The following is a 23,528-nucleotide window of genomic DNA, read 5'->3' as shown; positions in this document are numbered from 1 at the left end:
TGCCTTTCTTCCAAGATCCACAGCCTGGGAAAGAGGAAAATGAAGCATTAGCAATAAACAGGTACATAACTTCGGCATTCAAACCCTCTGCTGCCTTTCTAAGCCTGCTCAAGCCCCAGGCCACCCACTTGTGAAGTTTCTCCTTGTGGTTCCCTAACTGCATTTCCTAACTCTGGTCGTCTTAGTGTCCGTCTTCTGGACCATCTGAGTTATTCATTTAAACTGTGTGTTTCCTCTTGACAAGTGCCAGCTAGCTTTTCACCCTTCCATAGCAGTGCTTCTCAAACCTTGAGCATCAGAAATACATAGACAACTTGTTAAAATACAGCTTTCCGGGCCCCAGCCCAAGAGATTCTGATTCAGCAGGTCTCGTGGGGCCTGAGACTCTGCATTTATGACAAGCTCTCAGGCGATCCTGATGCTGCCTGGTGGCCTGCAGACCACAATTTGAGCAGGCTCTATCGTAGAGAGGCCCCTGTGTTTGCAGGTCATCATATCAGTCAAGCATTTTGGTGTGCTGAACAACAGAAACTGATGTTTCTGATTTGAGCAGCAAAGGAATTTACGGGCAGGGTGTGAGGATCTCAGAGCCACTGGAAATACCAAAGAAGAAGGCCCAGAAAATGTGTAGGAACCAAAGGAGGCCATCCATCCATCCAAATTCCCACCATGGAGTCGCTCTGCTGAGGACACCTACCGCCACCAACCCCCAGATGCCAGGTGCACCACTGCCACCTCCAGCCCAAGCACTGGATGCCTCTGTTGGCCAGAGATATAGCCCAGCTATATCTGGGTACTACAAAGCATGGTGTGAGCTTCTAGGCACCGCACCTGAAGGGCGAGTTGACAGAGTGCCAGAGCCCGGGGGACACGGGAACTGAGAAAGGACATGCATGGGCTTTTCTGAGTCTGTGGTAGGAAGTAAGCTCTGCCTCCCACCAAAATCCTAGTGTGGAATTCCCCAAACACAGGAAGAGGAAGTGGAAGTTCAGATCCTGGACAACCAAAACCCCAACAAATGCCCACTCTGGTAACCAAGATTTACAACCCAAGACAGAGGTAGGTGGGGACCAGTTTAGAAGTTGACACTGCTCCCTGGAAGTGTACTTGTGTGTATGGAAAAAGTACATACAACAATCTAAGGAAGCTGGAAAGTAACAAGTTAGAGGAGAACTAGGGAGCAGAAAATGTTAGATGCATTCCAATAGATGTACTTTACAGAGCCACAAGATGTTTCTGTGAAATGATTAGCCAGGAAATGATTAGGAAAAATAAAAGGAACTATTAAATTTTTGCCATTTCACCCACCGGACTGCAGAGAAGCTCCCTCATTTACCAGCTCTCCTGAAAGACAATGTAAAGCCTTGCTCTTGTATCTGGAATTTACTTCAAAATAATCTGAAGTGGAGGGAATTGGGGGTGGATAGATTGGTCGTGAGTTGGTAATTGCTGAAACTGAGTAATGGGTACATGGGTTCATTTATACAACTTTTGTAGGTTTGTTGTTTTCCATAATAAGTAGCTTAAACTTTTTTCTATTCTCATTTCTCAGAGAGAAAACTAGCAAAACTGTGTTACATGTAACTGTCTTCATTTCCTAGGGCTGCTGTAAAAATAATCCCAGAGTGGCTTAAAATAGGAGAAATTCATTCTCTCACCGTTCAGGGCAGCCACGTGTCTGAAAGCAAGTAATGGCAAGGGTGGTACCTTCTGGGGTCTCTGAGGGAGAATCTGTTCCATGCTTCTCTTCCAGCTTCTGGTGGATGCCGGCAACTCTTGGTGCTCCTTGGCTTGAAGATGTATCATTCCAATTTCCACTTCCGTCATCACATGGTGTTTCCATGGGTGTCTCCTTCATATCTCTGTATCCAAATATCTCCCTTCTTTCTCTTAGAAAGACACCAGTCACTGGATTTAGGGCCCACCCTAATCCAGTGTGACCTCATCTTAACTTGAATATATCTGCAAAGACCCTATTTCCAAATCAGGTCACTTTTATGGGACCAGGGATTAGGACTTGAGCATATTATTTTGGCAGGACACAGTTTAACCCATTACAATGACCATCCTAAAAATCATGGTCACTCCCCGATCCCCAAACCATTCCCTAAAAATGACTGTGGATTGAGGTGACCCAAGGATGTGCATGAATGCAATAAGATCTTCCAAAATATTTTAAATATTTAAGGAACCAAATGAGAACATTCCTACCAAATGGTGAATATTACCTTCAATTCTGAATTACTGAGAGGAGGATTACTACAGGTGCAGGTGAAAACATGAAGTGGTGGTTGCAACAGAAGATGGCAGAGGATAGAGCAGTTGAGAAAAGGGGCCAAGAAATGCAGGACAGGTCCTGGCCCTGCCAGTAGCTGCCTGTGTGTCCTCAGGCCAGTCCCTTCATCTCTCAGGACATCAACAGCAAAGATCTGTAGGGAGGACAGCTCTACTAGTTGGTTTCTGATATCCTTTGCAGCCCTGAAGAGTCGAGGCAATGAAGAATCAGCTGACTATTCACACACATCAGTGACATCAACCAGCCAACCAACCAACTACCCAGGAGCAAACACTGAAGTGTGCATGGTACAAAGGAGGGCCAGGGAGAAGGGCACCCAAGACCTGATGATGGGGAGGTGGGACAGCTCCAGGAACCTGAACCAGGAAGAAAGCCCCCTGGGGAAGTGAGTCTAGCTGAGATGTGTTTGTGGGCAGACTCCCACCAGCCATAGGGTGGAAACAGGCACTGTATATGGGCTGGGTGGCTCCTGGGCACCAGTTTTACCCTAAGGTTAAGTGGGTGAACTCATAGCCCAGACCAGCAGGATTCCAGTTCTCCAGGGATCCAGAAGCCTGGACTGAAAATGCATGAGTCAGACAAAGATCTGCCTAGACCTTAGGTTTTCAGCTTCAGTGTGCTGCTGAATCAACTTGGGAGCTTGTTAAAGACACAGATTCCTAGAACCCACCCCCTGAGGCTGCTTCAGCCAGTCCAGAGTGGGACCCAGGAATCTCCATTTTTTGACAAGCCTCTCAGATAACTGGTCCATGCATAAGTTTAGGAAAGAATGCCTCTAAGGAATGGAAGTAGACAAGTATTAAGAAGTTACAGGAGGCACCATTTTGCCCATTATATCTGGGACAAATGGCCTGAGTCATTTGAGCGTATACCTCCAATTGGTTCCAGCTGTGGGTGGCTACAGGGAATTCTGTCACAGGATTCCAGCAAAGGGCAGCTGTACCTATGAGTTGACTGTGAAGTGGACCTCAGGGGACAGAGCGGGGCGAGAGCTCAGGGGTAGAAGAAAGGTGGTTACCTGGCACATGGTTTCTGAAAAGAAAGCTTCCTCCATTTTTGCTCCCAAATGTAGACTAGAAATAGTTGAGCACAAAGCCAAGGGTGATGGAGAAGCCAACCAGGAGAGCTCCTGTGTAGGGGTGTCCAAAGATGGCCACCAATGAACCCTGCCTCCCAGTACCCGTGTCTTCTCACACTGACTCCGGGCTGGCCCTGTGATTCCTTCAACCAATAGAATGTAGTGGAAGTGATACAGTGTAACCTCTGAGGCTGAGCATTAAGTAATAGGCAGCTTCTGCTTGCACCTTTTGGAATGCTTCTGCTTGAACCCAGCTGCCATGCTGTGAGGAAGCCAAAGCAGCAATGTGGAGATGCCCAAATAGAGGAGAAGCAAGGACTGGACCAAACAGCCCCAGCTGAGCACCGGAGCAAACTGGCTGGTCATGTAAATTAGTGTGGCCATTTGGGACCTTCTAGCTACCCCAGCATCTCAGACAATACCAAGCAAAGCCGAAGAACTGCCTGGAAAACCCACAAAAGTCATGAGAAATAGAAGATTGCTATTGTTCTAATCCACAAAGTCTTGGGGTAGTTTGTTAAACAGCAACAGATACTGAAGCAGGGAGTTTTCTCCAAAGCTTACATTGTAACATCTAAATTCTGGATTTGAGCAAAATCAGGATAATCAGCCACGGCATGTATCCTGATGCTTAGATTATTTGCAAGACCACAATATTTTTGGAAAGAGTGGCTTATTCTCTAACACATGGCTATGATATTGCTTACTAGAAAAGAAAAGGGAAAAAAAAAACTGTTTCCAACCAGCTTGCCAAACAATAGAGCAAAACTGAAAGATAATGAGAATTAGGAGGTTTTGATACATGCTTGGTTGAATTCAAACATATTTACCACTTAGCATAAACTAAACTAAATAAAATTATGTAATAAATTTCTCCAATTTAACACAATAATAAAAATATGGCAATGATTCTGAATCGGAGCATCCAGTCATTTCAGAAGAGTTGGAGGCGTCTATGGAAGGCATATGTTTGTAGTGCCCAATAGAAAGACATAATTACCATCTTCAGCTTGCCTGGTTCCCTGTCCCCATAATGAGTAAGATATTTAGAGTCCAGAACTGTTTATGTGACATTTCAATAAGTAATGCAGAGATTTGACAACATTTCCATATTCCTCTTTTAAAGTCGGAATGCCTCTGCCTTAATCCAAGCTCCCTGGCATTTAGTGCTGTTTGTTACACTAACAAGTAAGATTATGAGAATTCTAATGAAGGCTTCCAGTGGAAAACTCTGTGATTAAAATGCCATAATAACAGTTGCATGCATTTATGTGCCTGATTATCATAATCTATTTAGCACAAGTAAACATACAAACAGAAGGAGAAAAGCAAGCCCACTGACACTTCAGCTAAAGGAGAATTTGAAATGCGGGGGAGACAATGTAAATATGTAAATGTCTTTGTGTATTCTTTTCATCTCCTTCCTTTCTCATCCTTGCCTTTTTTTTTTTTTTTTTTTTTTCTGTTTGCTAATGAGAAGACTATGCCATCACATGTGGTCCCCGCTCCACCAGGCTGAGGTGCATTTGGGGGCCATCTGCTGGGGCCAGCATCCTAGACAATGCCACCCAGAAAGCGCTGGGTATATTTGCAGCCACCTTTGACACCACGGAATAGAAGAAATGGTATCGCAAAGACCATGGGCTTTGATGCGCTCGCTCTGAACACTCAGTTCAGCTGTTACTCTTAACGCAAGTCCTGCTGGCGCATGGCAATGGACGGCCCGCCCCGCCCTCCCCCTGACCACCGCCCCCTTTCCCCCACAAACACCACACCATCCACAAATTCAAAGCAACCATGCCAGGTTTCTAAATCAGCCTCCCTCTGTCTCCCAGCCTGCTTCATTATTTTTAATTCTTGGTAAAATGTCAGGCAGGCGACTGACTGGAATCGCCCATTTGGTAAGGGGTTTTGAGGAACTTTTTTAAAAAGTGGAACTGAGCATTTTCATTTAAAAGCAGGATGATGGTGGCAATCCCATTTGGAAAATAACTTAAAGGAATGTGTTGGAAACCCCAAACATGTCGTACTAAGGAGATAGCGTGGAAACTTCATTTTTCAAAGAAGGCATTAATTTCTCAAACCACACACAGGCGGGTAAGCAGGTGGGTGAAGCAGCGGGAGATGTGCCTGGAAAAGCACAGAAGAGAGAGTTAGTACTGATGTTTCCTAGAATTTTTGAGAAATACTAAAACTTGGGGTTTAGATGGAAAAACCGAGGCTCAAAGGCAGCTATTTGGGCTCTTGCTTAGAAACAGATTTTTGTTTTTATGTCCCAATGACAATCTCAAGGCATGAAAGAATCCCATAAAACTCATATATCGGGAATGTTCGTAACTAATGTTTATTGAGCTTTTACTATGCTCACAGCCCCTCTTCTAAGTGCTCACTGCATATTTTTGAACTCGACCCCCACAATAAACTTGTCAGCAAGATACTATTACAGATGAAGAAAGAGAAACACAAAGAAGGGAAGTAGCTTGCCTGGGAGGGCACTAATTTAGTGCGACAGGAAATCAGAATCCAATTCTAATGCAGGCAACCTGAATCCAGAGCCTGCACTTTTAAATTAGGTAACTGATTTAAAATTTTGTTTTCTATATAGTTTAACAGCACCAACTTAGTGGAAAGCTATATAGCCCAGAAGAAACAATACAATGCAGTGCCTGTAATATATGCTGCTATAACCAGTAAGGCCACAACAATGATATTCATAATAATTATTATATCATTATTCTGAAAAGAGACTATTTCCACTTCCACACATTTCCACAACACGTTGCTATGCATTTTTCAAATTAAAAGGTTTCTAAAGAAAGGACGCCAGAGGGGTACAAAGAAATAAGAGCCCACTGCTAAAAGCGAAACCATCCATTGTCTAACCCGCTCCCCACCACCAGCTCCAGACTTACCTGCACATATGGTGGGGCCTGGAAGCCAGCATGCCAAGCACCATATGTACCAAATAATCACAGGGGTAGGTTAAAGAGACAGCCTTCCCCCTAATTTGACCAATTTAGCATTTGGGGAGTAGTCTGTCTGTGCCTATCTTGGGAATTTTTCAACAATGGATTGAAAGAGAAATTAGGGGAGGCAGACAATATTTTGGAATCAACCTAATAAATGTGAACAGCTGCGATGCAGATCATCAGCACAATAAATGACGGCCTTTTCCTCGCAGATGAAAATAAATGTCAGCTTTCCCCAGGGGTCTGTCCTCTGCCGGCGGCTCTGTGCCCAGGCAATCTCATCTACTTGCAGGATGATTTCCACTTGCACAATGCACTGTTGTGCTTACCTCCAGCCCCATGGCTCAGTCCCCAAGCTCATGTCCCCAGCTGGCCACTGGACACCTACACTGGGTGTCCCCGGCAACTCCAATGCAACAGAACACCTACTCTTCCTCACGGATTCTCTATCTTAGTTGATGAGATGGGACAATACCCCCATCCATCAAGCCACCCAGGCTAGAAAGCTAACAAGATCCCAAACTACTCTGCACCCTTCATATGGAGTCAGTGACCAAGGCTTGTTGATTTTACCTCCTAGAATTTTTTCCATCTATCCCCTCTTCTCCATATTCCAGCCACTGCCCAAGGTTGGCTTTTATCATCTCTCACCTGAAATGCCATACGACCCTGCATTTTTCCAAGTTTTCTACAACTATAGGACCTCGTATTTCTAAATTTTCTAATAAGGAGCATGTATAACTTCTATTACTGGAAAAAAATAATCAATGAATTACTTTGAAGAAACAGGGGTGATCTCTTATCAACTTAGGGAACTTTTCTTGGATGTTATCTCTTGCTTTAAGCCTCTTCCCTCTTGTCTTGTTTCTCCATTTTCCATCCCAAAGCCTGACTTCTGGATTCCCTACTTATGCTTCATTTTTACAGGCTGTCAACTTGACTGGCTAGTCCAGTGGGATCTTGGTTTGGGACCACCCTCTTTGGTTTCGCATTCTACATTTAAGGGGCAGCTCGAGTACTGGAGAGCAAAGATAATCCAGGAAGATCTCATCTCAAGATGCTTCACTTAATTACATCTGCCAAGACCCTTTTTCCAATAAGGTCACATCTGCAAGTTCCAGGGACTTGGATATGGACATATCTTGGGGGGGGTGGAGGGGTGGTGATCATCCACCTTTCAACCCACTACAAGGGGCAAACCTCTTAGCTCCTGCAAAACAGTCCCAAAAGGAAGCCCCACTCCATCAGAAAACCTTCTGGCTCCTGCTCAAATCTATAGCTTGGCTCTCAGCTCATCCCAGGGGGAATCAGGTGGCATGTCCTGCCTGAATCAGTGTTGGAGTAAGGGGCCAAGGGCAGCTTCAGGGACCAGTTTGTTCCCTTGGGCCCAGCTGCTTGCCCAACCCTGGCTGCCCCGGGCACAGCTCACTACAGATGTACATGGCCTGTGGAGGAAGAGTGACCCAGGAACAGCCCTTCCCAGCCTCCAGCCAGCTCTCTCGTGCCCTGAGTCCACTCCGTTTCTTACTGGGGGAGCCCATCTCTGTGAAAACCCTTCCTGCATCCTTCACATCAGATGTCTGCCTGAAAGCTCTGCTTGCACCACCACCTCTCCCCTGCCCTCCTCAGGTTGGCTTCAGCTCACCTCTGTGCCCCAGACACCAATAATTAGGCTGGTGGTGAAGAAGACAGTCTCCTGGGTCTTTTCCAGAAACATCCTCACAGTGCCTCAGAGCATTCACAACTGCCCTAGAATTGGTCATAGTGGCTAAAGCTATAATTTTCAAGTGAGTCAAACATTGGTAGCAGCAGGAGGAGTTAAGTATCTAGCATTTATGGGGGTAATTCCTAGGCATGTCAGAAACTGCTGGTTATCCCTCAATATCTATTCTCCTCTACTTCCTTTACTATTCAGAGCCCTTGGTTTTAGCTGGGCACATTGTCACCCATCTAAAGACTACATTTCCCAGCTTCACTTAGGTGCAGCCATGTGACTAAGAGCTGGCCAATGGGATGTGAGTAGAAGTCACATCTGCATCCCCTGGGTCCTGCCTTAAAGGAGAGTGATGCACCCTTGCTTTCCTGTATCCTCCCTGCTGACTGGAAGGCAGATGTGATGATGGGAGCCAGAGCAGGTGTCAACACGAGAGAGATTGCAGCACGAGGCAGGATGACAAAGCACCAAGGCAGAAAGAGCAGGGGTGCCCCAACACCGTGGAGCCGCCATCCGCAGGACACTATCCACAGACTGTTACAAGAGATACAAACACTTCTCCTATGATGAAGCTGCTGTTACGCTGTGATGAGCGTTCACATGTCAACGATTCATCGAGAAAGTGCTCCCCAAGGACCCTGGTCAGACGGTGGGGGAACCAGGGCAGAAGAGGCAGCCAAGAAAGGATGAGATCTCAGGCAACAGTCCTAAAGAGGGTGGGCTTCAGTCTGAACCACCAGGGCATCTCTGGAATAAAAATTATGCTGTAGAGTTGTCTGGACCCAGAGCTAGGAAGCTCTGCACCATCGGTTGCCATCCCGCCGTTGCCCTTCTGGCTTTCTCCGCGTTCAGGCAAAGCAGCCCCAGTAATCCAAGTGCAGTCAGAAGGTGAACACACTGGCCATTGGAAGTGAAAGCACACCACAGCTGAGGGATGACGTGGGGGGGGGGGCACAGACATGGCAAAAAGGGATCTGGTGGGGCATCAGCACTGTCTGCTGCAGACGTCTTTGTTACACTGAGATTCAAAGTTCAAAACGTCAACAGCGTCAAATGAAAAGGCACTCAGAGGAAGGGTGAAGGGACAACCAGGGCCTTCGAGGTCCACTATGAGCTTGCTTCGAGTGGGTTCCTATCATTGCTATTGACCCAGATGTGCCCAGTCACCCTTCCCTGAGGGCACCAGAGGAGGATGGCCTCACGACCTTGCAACGTCTTCTGAGCAGCCTCAAGTCTTGTTGTGTTTCTGCCCCGGGTATTCGTTAGGATTTGGACTCAAATGATGTAACAAAGACGATCACTTCTGTTTACACACTTCCTTAGTTTTCTGGAGCTGCTGTAACAAAGTACCATAACCTGGATAGCTTAAAACAACAGCAATTTATTGTGTAAGTTTTCGAGGCTAGAAGTTCAAAATCAAGGTGTTGGCAGGGCCATGCTTCCCCTGAAGGATGCAGGGTCTGGCGGTGGCTTGCCAGCAATCTATAGCATAAATCAATCTCTGCCTACATCATCCGGCTGTCTTCTCTCTGTCTCCCGCTGTGTCCAAAGTTTCCTCTGGTTATAAGGACACCAGCCGTGTTGGATTACAACCCACCCTACTCCAGTTTGCCTTCATTGTAACTATTAACATCTTTTCTGTTTCTTATTTCCTATTTCCTAAGATCCTATTTCCAAATAGAATTACATTTACAGGACAAGAGATTAGGAGTTGAATTTGGCTTTTTCAGGGATACAGTTCAATCCATTACAGCCTTCCTGGTCAGAACTTGGTCACAAAGGAGGCTTGGAAACATAGTCCTTATTCTGCATGGCCAAGTTTCCAACCCAATATTCTATTAGTACACAGATGGTAGAACCAGCAGTTTGTGCACACTGCCATATGACTCAGGGGGCAGAGGCTTATCACGGAAGCCCTCCCACAACCACTTACCAGGGCTACTGAGAGAATAGGGTACCAGGAAGTAGAATGAGAGTAGAGAATGGAGAGCTGATGCTTAATTTGTGCCAAATTTTTAATTTGCTTGATTGTAAATGTTTGGAGATGGATAGACGTGGTGGTTGCATATCATTGTGAGTGTAACAAACAGTACGAATTATTGTGTGATTGTGGTTGAAAGGGGAGGGTTAGAGTTGAGTATGTCACTAGAAGGGGAGCTAGAGGATAAAACATGGGACTGTATAACATAGTGAAGCCTGTTGTGGACTGTGACTGTGGTTAATATTACAAATATAAGAACATTCTTTCATGAAGTAGAACAAATGTATATTACTATTACAAGGTGTTAACCATAGGGTGGTATATGGGAAAAATATACCTAATGCAAACTATAGATTATAGTTAACAGTATTTCTTTAATATTCTTTCATTGGTTGTAACAAAGGTATCACACCAATGCTAAGTGTCAATAATAAGGGGGTATAATGGGTAAATGGGTTTTCTTTTTTGGAGTAATGAAAATGTTCTAAAATTAATCGTGGTGATGAATACACGATTCTGTGAATATACTGCAAGCCATGGATTGCACACTTTAGATGGATTATATCCCAATAAAATTGCTTTTAAAAAGAATTATAATGATAATTATCATAGTAATCTCTTTTGTTCTCTTTTGTTCACTGCTAGACTCTCAGCACCTAGAATAGTGCCTGGCACATGAAAAGCTTAAAAAAAATACTTGTTGCAAGGGAATAGATATCTATTTGGTACAGGATCTAAATTTTCTAAACGGTACAACTCTACAGTCGATTTGCTAAAACACCACAATTGCATGGAACTTTGAATAGGAAGTGAGATATGGTAGGTTAGTATAGGCTGGAGTGAAATAGTGACACATCCTAGAGTAATTTGGGCAGATAATAAAAAATATATTTACAGCCTCCCCCTCCCCAGCCCCGAGGATCTGGGGGAAGGTGCGGATGTGTTGGACATCCTCACCTGGACTGGTGTTGATGTTGTCACAAACATTGGGACTGGTGGTTTGATGTGCTGAGCCCTCGAGCATGGGACTTGCCCTTATGAAGCTCATTACCACAAAGGAGAGTCTAAAGTTGTATGTAATGGTGCCTAAGAGTCTCCCCCTGAGTACCTCTTTGTTGCTCAGATGTGGCCCTCTCTCTCTCTAACTGAGCCACTTCGACAGGCGAACTCGCTGCCCTCCCCGCTACGTGGGACCCGACTCCCAGGGGTATAAATCTCCCTGGCAACGCAGAGTATGACTCCCGGGGATGAATGTGGACCCGGCATCGTGGGACTGAGAGTATCTTCTTGACCAAAAGGGGGATGCAAAATGAGATGAAATAGTTTCAGTGGCTGAGAGATTCCAAATGGAGTCGAGAGGTCACTCTGGTGGACATTCTTATGCACTATATAGATAACAACACCTCTTAGGCTTTAATGTATTGGAATAGCTAGAAGTAAATACCTGAAACTACCAAACTCCAACCCAGCAGTCTGGACTCCTGAAGACAATTATATAATAATGTAGATTACAAGGGGTGACAGTGTGATTGTGAAGACCTTGTGGATCACACCCCCTTTATCTAGTGTATGGATGAGTCGAGGAATGGGGATAAAAACTAAAGGACAAATGGGGTGGGATGGGGGGATGATTCGGGTGTTCTTTTTTCACTTTTATTTTTTATTCTTGTTCTGGTTCTTTCTGATGTAAGGAAACTGTTCAGAGATAGATTGTGGTGATGAACGCATAACTATGTTATCATACTGTGGACAGTGGATTGTATATCATGGATGATTGTATGGTGTGTGAATGTATTTCAATAAAACTGAATTTAATAAAAAAATACTTGTTGGATTACATGATCAAAATGTAAATATTCCTCTGCAGATGTAGTGCATTCACATCCTTGGACCGTTCTGCCTATGTACTTGGAAAAGGCATTAGTAAATCTCCCAGAGAATTGGAAATGGTACAAGATGTTGAAATCTATTCCGATTTGCAATTTGATGTTCTGAAGGAGGAAGCGACACTTTATTATCCTATCCTGTACTCTCACAGCCATTAGCCCCGCCACCTCTTCCAACATCTAAATTAAAGATCGTATTTTACCCTGGACTCAGAAAAATAAAAGTTGGGCATTTAAATTGGCTGTCAGCTAGGCAGTCTCTCTTATACTTTGCAGCATAAATTGGGATAACACTTAGGGGACAATTTGGCAACATCTATCAAAATTGCAAATGCAGAGACTATTTGACCAGTAATAATAATTCTGGGGATCTATCCTGATGATAAACGATGCATGTGCAAATGACATTTTACATGGTTATTCATTGCAGCATTGCTTGCAATGGTAAAAGGCTGGAAACAAATGTCTTTCAACAGGGGACTAGCTAAATAAATTAGGGGACACCCTTATAACAGAAGGATGGATTTTTTTTTTTTTAAGCAAGAAGCCTTTTAATACATGGACCCTGTTAAGGCATGATCTCCAACCTATTAACTGAAAAAGGCCAAGTGTATATAGAATGTTACCATTTGTGCAAAAATGGAAACAGTATATAAATATTTATATTTGCTTGTGTATGAATAGACTATCTATGGAAGGGTGGACAAGAGATGGTAACTGAGCAAGGGAACTGGGTAGCTGGGGGGCAGGAGTGGAAGCAACTTTTAAGTACATGTTTTTTGAATTTTGAACTGTGTGGATACATTACCTACTCTAAAAACTGAACAAAAACAAACTAACAGGAGCTAATTAGCTTCATCTAGTGGTCTTATGTTTATTCTTCAAAACGTGTCTCTCTAGATGTCTCTAACTGATTGCCCTCAGTTGAGAAATCTGCATCTCACCTGCAAGTTCTGGGCAGTGGCTTAAAGTACCATTCTGGGGTCACCTTGGAGAAAGAAGCTCACTCAGAGAGTGCAGGAAGCACCCTGCTCTCTCACCACCTGGGCTCAGAGTCCCCTGGCTTCTCTGTACAAGGGGAAGCAGGAAAAGCATCTTCAGGAGCTACTTGTGCCCCAGCCAGTGCATGGTGTTCTCTTTTGTGAGGTGAGGGGTACTTGCCCTCATTTGATGGGGGGAAGGATTTCCCTGCATTTGAACCACCCTACTGTGTTTGAGAAGCAGGTGTATTGTAAATATGTGGGGGGGGGGGGGGGAGGGTTGTGGGGAGGAAATGTGACCACTTTCTGCTGGAAATGGAGAAAGGATATGTGAGTGTCTAAATCTCATGCTCTTCCCGAATCACAGACCTCAAGTTCTGCCTGGGTCACAGACTGAACATTCTCCTCGGAGGCCACCCAAGGCACTTACAGACCCGTTGCCTCAGGTGTTCCCACATATCCAACTCTCCCTTGGGCAAAGTGGGACCAGTCCTTCCACTACACCTGCCAGAGAGACTCTGCAAAGGGGAACCAGGTCCAGGGCAGGGTCCAGGAGGGGCAGGGAGGGGAGCTGCCTCCAGCTGACTCATCAGGCAGGGACCCAGGCCCAGCAGAGCTCCTCCCAACAGGACGCACACAGTGGAAACACCTTTTCCAGGAGCCTGGTTCTGGTTGGCTTTTCAGGGCTGGAGCACCCAGGGGAGACTGGTGCTGCCTTTTACTGGTAAAGGCATCAGGAGAATCTTGTATTGGCGTGGAAAGATGTCCAAGAGATGCTGAGAAAGGATGAAGCCGGTTACAGAGTCTGGAATGACCTTGGCCAAAATCTTGAGAGTGGCTGGGGGTGGGGTGCACTACAAATGACTTTTGCTTTCTGAATTATTTCTAAGTTGTGTGTGTGTGTGTTTTACAATGGGTTTGTACCCCCCCCCCCACTACTCACTGAATTTTATTTAACAGATAGTCAAGGAGGGTGAGGGATAAGGATCGTTCAGACGTCTGGGGAAGCATTTCAGAATCTGAAGGAAATACCCTTGTGAGTCCCAGAAGGAATCCGTATCTGGGGCTGGAAAACCCAGTGTCCTCGGGAAGAGGAGCCTACTTGAAGTTAAGCACCAAAACCGGAGCTAAGGCAGAGCTTCTCACACTCGACTGTGTCCCCAAATCACCTGGGGGCCTTGCTTCATTGCGATTTGGTCTCTGTAGGTCTGGAGTGGGCCTGAGATTCTGCATTTCTGACCAGCTCCCAAGGTAATGCTGATGCCACCTGTCCCGGGACCACAAGGGTCCGGAAAGAGGTGGGCTGGCTGGAGGGGAGGCCACCTGAGGTTCCCGGCTCTCAGAGCAAGGCAGGGTATCATTTTTTAAACTAGGAAAATCTAAAATAAAATTCATATATAGGAGAGGAACAAGACAGAAGAAGAAAAAGAAGACAGAAGTGGGGAAAGAGCAGGAAAGGGGAAAGATAAAAAGGAAAGGAAGAAGCACCAAAGCGTGCCCAGCCTGCTGTCTTACTTGTCCCCTCTTCTTACCCCAATCCCCAAATCTAAGCCGGCGAGCGGTTCAGGGCGCCCCCGGCTCTGCAGCTGCGCTGCGCTCTGTTTCCGATCCCGCGGAAGTGCGGGCCATGGTCCGCGGGTCCCCGGCGCTGCCGAGTTTACCGAGCGGGCTGCAGCAGGCGTGGAGGATCTGCAGGGCTGTGGGGGGCGTGGGACGGAGCCACGGTGGCCCCTGGGCTTGGGAGCCGGTGAGCCCGAGCTTGAACTGCGTCCCTGCTGTGATCGCCAATCTTCAGGATCCTCATCTGCCAATTGGGAACAACGTCCCCCCCTCTTAAAACTGAAGGGCGGTTGTGAGGATCCGGTGAGATCGTTGGTAAACTGAGCTCAGTAAATGTTCCTTCCGGTCCCCCCTTACTACCGTCTCCCCAGTTGTTAGTCGGTGAACTTGAGCTTCAGGTTGGCAAAGGCTCACGACCTCCCTGGGCTCCGGCCGGGGAGAAGTGGCCGGAGAGTCTCCCAAGCGGCGCGCGTTGCCCGCCGGCTACCCCTCTCCCCGGCCGCGCCACCGCCCCGCAATTCGGGCCCCGCGGTTCGGTTCGCCCTGCGCCCCTCGCCCGGCGCGGCCCGCAGCCTGTTTGCAGTGACCTGAGCTCATCTCCGGCCCCGAGGACCCAGAGCGCAGGGCTCGGCCTCGCGCCGGAGAGCAGATCCATCTCTGGGCTCAAAGGGCCTGGGAGCTGCTAACTGGTGTCCGTCTGTCCCGGCGTAACTGCTGCGTCCCTCTCCAACTCTCAGCGCCGCCGATTACCCGCGGCTGCTTGGCTTTAATAGGGACGCTCTGTCTCCCCGCCGCGGTATGGCAGGTTTATCTAGGGGTTGAAAGTGTCCCAATGACCTATTATTTTCGTCTTTTGTAGCAGGTGGGAACCCGGATAAAACTGCGGGTAACTGTCTCATCACCAGCATTTACTTCGATGTACTGAGTCCTCAAGGCCTGCCCCTGCTGTGGGCTCCGGGGATGCAAAGCGGGTTCCGGCACGCTGAGGACCCTCAAAGAGCCCCCTGGCTCGCAAAGGAGTCAAACCTTTAAAACAGAGCGCAGTGAACGGGGACAGGGCCGGGGTGTGTGTGTGGGGGGGGGGGGGACTCTGGGTGCACTAGGGGGCTCACGGAGAGGCCTATGGGGGTGATCTGCCCAGGCAGGGTGAAGTTTGGGTTAACCCCTGAGACTAGGGCAAGACGGACCGGAGGCAGAACGTGGGGGGGCGGGGAGGAGAACCCGTGGGCGAAGATGTGGAAAGAGCAGCACCCACCCGGTGCTGGGTTCTGTAAAGTTCGGGGGAGGGGGAGAGGAGGGAGAGAGAATGAAAGGCCCGCAGACATCAGGCGAGAACCCCGCAGGCCGCGATAGAGGGCTCGGCCTTGAACGTGCAGGCACCGGGAGACACCATAATGTATATGATTATATTATATATATAGTGCTGCATGTCCCGGCGATATAACAAGCCCAGCCGTCCACCGGCTTCCTTGTGGGGATGTTGCTCTAATGCCCGCGGAGGTGAGAGGCTCCACACCCTCCACGCGCGCGGCTCCCGGAGTCCACCAGCAGCGGCACTCAGTGCGGGCAGATCATGCACCTCCTGTCCCGGGAAACCCGCGGCGTGAAGTTGTCACTGGTCGGTAGCGGGGATGGTTCTCTCCGGCATTCAGAGGCCTATCGCTTCGTCCTACCCAAAAGCCTGCAGGGCGGCGAGGGGCTGCGGTAGTCCCCGACTGGGTCAGGGTTTCCCGGGCCCCTGTGTCTGTGCCACCCTGGAACGGAATGGCTTGCGTTCAACCACAGGGCCCGTCACCCGGCCACAGACACCCCCGCTGGCGCTCCCCGACCCATTCGCCCCGATCCCCCACGCTCCGGATGAATCTCGTGGGTGAGGGAGAGAGGTCCAGTGCGTGGAGGATCCGCAGGGCTGTGAGGGGCGTGGGACGGAGCCACGGTGGCCCCTGGGCTTGGGGGCCGGTGAGCCCGAGCTTGAACTGCGTCCCTGCTGTGATCGCCAATCTTCAGGATCCTCATCTGCCAATTGGGAACAACGTGCCTCCCTCTTAACACCGGAGGGAGGTTGTGAGGATCAGGTGAGATCGTCCGTAAACTGAACTCAGTAAAGGTTGCTTCCGGTCCCGCCTTACTACCACCTCCCCAGTCGTTAGTCGGTGAACTTGGGCTTCAGGTTAGCAATGGCGCTGACCAGCGTGAAAGAGCAGGTGGCAGTCACACGAACTTAACGCGAGGCTACCGTGACCCGGACTGAGGACTGGGCCGGGCGGGGTTGGGGCGGGGATGGGGGTGTTGGGGTGTTGGGGGTGGGGGGTTGGTTTGGGTTTTGTTTGGTTCCTTGTTTGTTTTTGTTTTCCTTTAGCTTTCCCCGGGCGGGGCACCCCTCCCCCAAGCTCCTGGCACTCCTCCGGGGCTCTCCAAGTCTGAGCTCTCCGCTGGCCCCCAAGTCTGAGCTAATACGGAGCAGGGAGTCCCGGATTCTCAGAGCCTTATAGGCCCCCGAACACTGGGCCCTTTCCCCTCCCTTCAAATCTGGCAGCAGACACACCCTTATGGGAGAGAGGTAGCTTCTAGAAACCCATTTGACCGACCAGCACCCATGGCTGGCGCTCCCCGAGATGACAACCCCAGATCTCCAAGTCTCTCAAGTCCCCAGCCCACACCCTATCCAGCACCGGAATGCTTCCTTGGATCCTGCCCGGGGCTCTCGAGACTTGGGCAAATGCCTCCAACTCTCCCAGCATCAGGTTTTCCTTCTGTAAAATGGGGATAAGTAAGTAGGACCAGTGAAAGATTAAATGAGATGAAGTCTGTCGAGACCAGCTAAGTGCCTGGCACAACCTGTGTCACCTTTAAATGGTCACAGTTGTCATTAGATGGAAGCCACCAGCCCTGTTCATTCTAAAGACTTCCACACGCCCAACAATCCAGATTACAGACCTTACCATTTACAGTGCACAACAAATAAATACACACGCACCCTTGCTCACCCTTACATGTATTTTACCAGGCATGTTTCCCACAGACTCAAGTGCACATTCTCAGGTCTGTGCATTCAGAAGTGTTTACCGAGCACCTGCCACATGCCAGGCCCTGAGCTTAGGATGACCCTGGACAGCTTCAGGTGCCGAGTCTCGTGAGGGAGACAGATGCCATTTGTTTCCACAATTCTGCCCTCGGAAGGGTATTATCGGGCAAGTTTGGGCGCCAAAAGCTCCCACTCCACGTCCTAATGCTGTTTTGGACCAGGAGCGATGGCTGAGATCCTTTCCTTTTTTCTTCCCTTTCCGGTGCCTGGAACCTCGCCTCCCACCGCCAACCCTGACCGGCTCCGCTCTCTTTGGCAGCCCGGCCGAGACGCCGCCTGAATGCGCGCAGAAACTCGCGGAAGGGAAGGCAAGAATGGAAAAGAAAAAGTCTGGGAGGGACCCGGGGAGCAGTGGGAGGTCTGCGCCCTGGAGCCCCGCGCGAGCCCACCCTGACCCGTTTGGCACAAGCTCCTCCCGGGCTGCCAGGCGACCGAGCAAAGGCCGGCTCCGACACGCACCCGGCCCTTTGTGGGACGGAAACACAAAGGAGAGGGATAGATACGTCTTGCGTTTTGACGCAGGAGACCGACAGCTCCCGGACGCCAGAGCCAGCCAGGAACCGCTCCCCCCACCCCAACTCTCCAGCCCGGTTTGATTAACCTCCGCCAGCAAGTGCTCAACGCCGCGGGAAGAGGCTGCGGCCCAGCTGCGCGCCGGGATGGAACCTGCTGTGCCAGAGCGCAAGATCTGGGCTAGAGCCGCCGGACGGACCTAGGACGTGCACGCGGGGCGCGGGACGTAGGTCCTGAGACACACTACGGTAAGCGCCGGCGGCCGGGCTCTTGGAGAAAAAACCTCGGAGACCCAGCCGGAAGTGTCCAGTGTCCGATTTGCCCCGGGGCTTAAGTAGCCCAGGGGGTCACAGACTGCCCCCATCTCTCCAGCCACTCTCTGGTGACAGGAAGATGTTGGGGAGAGGAGGCTACCGGAAGGCGAAAGGGCGTTCAGCCCACAGCTGCCAGCTCGAGATTGGAGCATGCGGAGTGAGGACCGCGAGGTGCCGCTGCACAACCCCAGAACTGCCACCGCCGCCACCGCTCGGTGGCGCGGGGCCGGGGCCAGGACCGTCCTTATGGACGTCCACGCGGAAACCTGGCTAGCAAACCGGCTCTCCTGCCTCCGGACTCTGCCTTCCCGGGCTCTAGAATCTCACCGTGCCGGGACAGGTCCCCAACTTCAGCCTCCATCTCCAACTACTGCCACTGATACTCGCAAGCGCGTAAAGAGCCCCGGACCGAGCATTCCCACGGACGTCCGGACTCAAGGTGGACACCAGTGGGAAGCAAAAAAAGAAGGAACTGGGGCTGCAGGACCCAGGCGGGCGGCTGGACGAGCCTCGCCCGCTGCTACCCAGGCGCGCGCACGCTGCTCCTGCTGGTGTTTATTAGAATTCACGCGCCGGCGCCCAACTCCAGGTACCAACTAGTGGCCCCACAGCGCCTCTGCCCACGCACGTTCACACTGCCAGGGGGAAGGGGGCTCAAAGGAGTGAGCCTCAAACATCCGAGCTCCTCCCTGCTCCCCGCCCCTGCGTTCGTCTGTGTGACAGATTCTCCTAATTGAACGGTTATGGGTCATCTTCGCAACCGTTGGACAACATAGCTCCACGCTTCAGTTCTTAATGTTTTAAATACATATTTAACGGATGACTGCAAAGCCAGCTGGGGAACACGCGGTTGAAAAAATAATGCTCCAGAAGGCACGAGACTGGGGCGAAGGCGAGAGCCCGCTGGGGCTTCTAGCAGACACGGGGGAGGGAGACTTCTCACGGAATCAGGGGGCAGTAAAGTGGTTTTAGTTTTGCATTTGTTTTATTTTGTAATTCTGCCCCTTGAAAGCTTTCGAGAAACACTATGTTTATTTGTAAGCTTGCTTGTTTTTTAAAACCCTATGTGCAAATTAAAAGTTCCCAAACAACCGAGGTAACCAGAGGATGGTAATCCCCGGGAGAGACGGGTGGGGCCGTGTGAAGTGTTAGCGCTTGGCATCTGCGCGGAACCAACTGCTGCAATCGAAATGTATGGAGGGGAAAGAGTAGGGCTTAGGGAGACGCGCGGCCGTTTGTAGTGCGCGCCAATAACGCGCATCTGCCATCTCGGTAGGGTCGCGCTGCAAAGGGTTAGCACCTTTTTCTGCAGGCTTGCGGCAGACACCTTCTCTCGATTTTCCCATCTGTAAAATGGGTGAACGCCTTGGTGCCTCTGAACTACCTCGGTTAGGCGCTTCTCCAGATCGAGTTTAATTCCTTATGCTCAAGGGTTTCTGGGTTTTAGGGACTGCTAGACTGATCCATACATTAAAGGTGCATTAGAGGTCGCTGTCTGGTCCACTGCGTCGGGGAGACTTTGCCCAGGCCTAAGACCTCTCTATGCAGACAAACCACTGTTACCTTTACCACGTGGCTCCCGTGCTAATAAGTGGGTCGGTGTGTTCAACTCCGGTCACGATTGTCTCAGTGTTCGTGCGGTCACTGAACGGAAATAACTCGACCCTGCGCCTACTCCATCCTCAACTTTTTGAAGAGTGGTGATTTCCTTCAAAATGCAACTTTCCGGACCCAGTCCCCTCCCTCCTGGCCTGCCCTCTGCCCTGCAAGGCGCTGCCCCCAGTTGGGGGCGCTACCGGCTGCTCGCTGCAATAAGTGCCACTAGAAGCGCGCTTAGAGGGCGAGAAAGTGTGGGGTTTTGTGCCTGGTTATCGTTTACATTTGGAGCCTCAAATGCCGACGTGCTATTGAAACCCACGAGATGGGGACGGGCTTCCGGGGTGGGGGTGGGGGAGCAGAGAGCGAGGAGACCCCAGTCCGGGCCCCTGGGTCGCCAGGGTTATCCGCACCAGTCCCAAAAGATCCGGCTGCGTTGGGTATCAGGTTTGTTTGGGCTGCAGAGTCCCCAGCCTAACTCCGTGGTGACTGTAGATTTGTAGAAATTTGACAACGTCCCCTCTCTCCTTCAGTCGCAACCGCGCTCTGCCTTGGCTCCTTGGCTGGCAAGCCCGCCCTCCCCAACCCCCTTGCCTCTCATTCTCCCTCCCCGGGTCCCTCCTCCTGTCCCTCCCCAAGAATCTCCCGGCCGCCGGCGCCCATTGGTCGTGCGCGCCGAGGAGGCGTGTGCCCGGCCCGGCGGGTTTCATTGAGCGGAATTAGCCCGGATGACATCAGCTTCCCAGCCCCCCGGGCCGGCCCAGCTCATTGGCGCGGCGGCCCCTCCAGGATAAGCACATTGTTCCCCACCACCGCCGCCGCCGCCGCCGCCGCCACCGGGCTATAAAAACCCGCCAAGCCCGGCAAGGTGCGGATGCTTACTATAGACCGACGCGACAGCGGCGCCCACAGCCCGGTTCTCCGTTGCGGCTTTTCGGAGCGAGCTCCTCGAATCACATCCACAGTAAGTGTCCCCGCCCCCAGCAGCCCCAGCCTACATCCCAGGGACAGCCGCCCCCAAAGCCGTTGCGACGCAGGGTGCTCCCGATCCTGCGCCTGCTCGCTGGTTCCCCAGGTCGCTACGCCGCCCCGACCCTCCCCACACTCACCGCAGCAGCCTCTTCGCAAAAAAGCGAGAAGTCGGGGCGACAGCAGTTCCTTCTGCCCAAATCTCCGTCAGCTGACGAGCCACCCGCGCGGCCCCGGGATGCCACACACGGAATCCGCGGATTTGCGCGTGTGTTTGCTGCGCGGTGTTGATGGAAATGCGATGGATGGATTTGAGGAACCAAATAAGTGCTTCTCTACTTAGCTCTCCACCCTCCCCAAAGAAGAGCCCCCGCCGGCCACTCTTTTATTTCAGCCCTAGAGACCCAGCCTCCCCATTCCCAACCGAAGGTGCAAAACCTCTAGGATGCCGTCCTGACAACCCCCAGTTGTGAGGGACACTCAGGGTTCCCCGTAATAAAACAAACTGTGGGCAGGGGCAAAGAAGAGGCGGTGGGAAGAAATTATTTGCGAGTACTTGCAAGTCCCTAGAAGGAAGGCCAAAGAGAACCGCGAGGTGGTCCGCCACCGGCGCTTGGATGCGGCGCTGAGGTGCAGGCGGGAGCAGCGAACTTTCCCTCGTGCTGACTTAGTGTCTCTCGGTGTGTCTCTCTCCTGTTTCCCTCCTCTCTGCAGGAGGCGCGCGTGGAAGCAACGCGATTCGAGGGCGGGAGTCCCCGGCGTAAGCTGTGCCTACTGCCTGGGGCCATGGACTCGGACGCCAGTCTGGTGTCCAGCCGCCCGTCGTCGCCGGAACCCGATGACCTTTTTCTACCCGCCCGGAGCAAAGGCAGCGGCGGCGGCGGCGGCTTCTCGGGAGGCACCGTGTCCTCGTCCACACCGAGCGACTGCCCGCCGGAGCTGAGCACCGAGCTGCGCGGTGCCATGGGCGCAGCGGGCACGCACCCCGGAGACAAGCTGGTCGGCGGCGGCTTCAAGTCATCCTCATCCAGCACCTCGTCGTCTACGTCGTCCGCGGCTGCGTCGTCCACCAAGAAGGACAAGAAGCAGATGACGGAACCGGAGCTGCAGCAGCTGCGCCTCAAGATAAACAGCCGCGAGCGCAAGCGCATGCACGACCTAAACATCGCCATGGACGGGCTGCGCGAGGTCATGCCCTATGCGCACGGCCCTTCGGTGCGCAAGCTCTCCAAGATCGCCACGCTGCTGCTGGCGCGCAACTACATCCTCATGCTCACCAACTCGCTGGAGGAGATGAAGCGACTGGTGAGCGAGATCTACGGCGGTCACCACGCCGGCTTCCACCCTTCGGCCTGCGGCGGCCTGGCGCACTCGGCGCCCCTGCCCGCCGCCACTGCTCACCCCGCGGCCGCCGCGCACGCCGCGCACCACCCGGCCGTGCACCACCCCATCCTGCCGCCTGCCGCCGCCGCCGCTGCTGCCGCCGCTGCCGCCGCCGCGGTGTCCAGCGCCTCTCTGCCCGGCTCTGGGCTGTCGTCGGTCGGCTCTATTCGGCCTCCACACGGCCTTCTGAAGTCTCCGTCGGCAGCCGCGGCGGCCCCGCTTGGGGCTGGGGGCGGCGGCAGCGGCAGCAGCGGCGGTTTCCAGCACTGGGGCGGCATGCCCTGCCCCTGCAGCATGTGCCAGGTGCCGCCGCCGCACCACCACGTGTCGGCCATGGGTGCAGGCAGCCTTCCGCGTCTCACCTCTGATGCCAAGTGAGCCGGCAGGTGCCGGCGCGTTCTGGCGAGTGGGGGTACCCGGAGGCTGCGGGGAAGGGAGGACTGGCCGGCGCTGCGGGCCAGGAGTTCAGCTCCGAGGAGGGGGCGCGGGACCGTAGGCCGGGGGTGGGGGGCGATGATGGGGGGACTCCAGCGCTGGGAACCGAAGCACTGGGGCGCGCACTGAGGAATTGGGGAGACAGAGAGGGGAGTTTGCTCCGGGCCCTGGTTCTGTCCTGTCTGACTTTAAACAGAGCTGACCCGATAGACGATATTTTATTTAAAAAAAAAAAATTTTTTTTTTAAAGGCACTGCTACGTGCATCCCTCCCTCAAAGAACCCACCCTGCTCCAAGAAAAGAGATAATTCTCAAAACTGGTTTCTCGACGAACAAGGCCCGGGCAGCACTTCGTTTCATGGGGGACCTTGGGGACTTCCTCTCTTTACTTTCTTGACCCATAAGAGGCTCCGGCGGAGCCACACTCGAAGGCCACCGCCATTTCCGAGTAGTCCAGGAAGGACCACCCCAGCCTCGCTCTCGAGGGTCGTCCTTCGTCCAGGCCGAGGGGCCAGGAATCGGCTGGAAGCTGGCGTGCGGTACCAGACGCCCTCACCGTCGCGCTGCATAGCCCGGCTTCCACAGCCGCCTGCAAACTGGCGGCTCCTCCCTGGCGCTTCTGTTGGTGAGGGGAGTTGTGGTTTTCTAATAAATCTGTGAATGTTCCTATTTCAAAAGTAAGAGCAAGCTCCATGGACGGTCACAGTAGAAACCCTTGAGGATTGAATAACCCCAAACTGCCGACCTTGGGGGCGGGTGTTTTTTAGTC

At 51.4% G+C, this 23,528-nt stretch overlaps 1 protein-coding gene and 1 long non-coding RNA gene across 2 annotated transcripts in view; one reads left to right on the top strand and one right to left on the bottom strand.

Annotated features, from left to right (window-relative positions):
- LOC119531332 overlaps positions 1 to 21,997 on the bottom strand; it is a 49,798-nt gene extending 27,801 nt beyond the window's left edge. The window contains exon 1 of the long non-coding RNA XR_005216305.1: positions 21,082 to 21,997. This is a non-coding gene — a long non-coding RNA (uncharacterized LOC119531332). The remainder of the gene's footprint in view (positions 1 to 21,081) is intronic.
- Positions 20,743 to 22,808, top strand: OLIG2 (oligodendrocyte transcription factor 2). Its single transcript, XM_037832456.1, has 2 exons — positions 20,743 to 20,936; positions 21,656 to 22,808. Exons 1-2 carry the CDS (start codon positions 20,847 to 20,849, stop codon positions 22,700 to 22,702), a joined length of 1,137 nt encoding a protein of 378 aa, XP_037688384.1. The 5' UTR covers positions 20,743 to 20,846; the 3' UTR covers positions 22,703 to 22,808.
- The last annotated feature ends 720 nt before the right edge of the window (positions 22,809 to 23,528 follow it).

The sequence above is a fragment of the Choloepus didactylus genome, chromosome 1 (assembly GCF_015220235.1).
Source record: "Choloepus didactylus isolate mChoDid1 chromosome 1, mChoDid1.pri, whole genome shotgun sequence".
Classification (NCBI taxonomy): Eukaryota; Metazoa; Chordata; class Mammalia; order Pilosa; family Megalonychidae; genus Choloepus; species Choloepus didactylus.
The sequence above is the reverse complement of the archived record's forward strand: the minus strand, read 5'-3'. Positions and strand labels throughout refer to the sequence as shown.

Bases quoted from the DNA above. Each gene is read 5' to 3' on its own strand.
- OLIG2 (XM_037832456.1), top strand. From the start codon at position 20,847: ATGCTTACTATAGACCGACGCGACAGCGGCGCCCACAGCCCGGTTCTC. The intron at 20,937-21,655 runs GTAAGTGTCCCC...TCCTCTCTGCAG, and splicing joins CTCCTCGAATCACATCCACA to GAGGCGCGCGTGGAAGCAAC.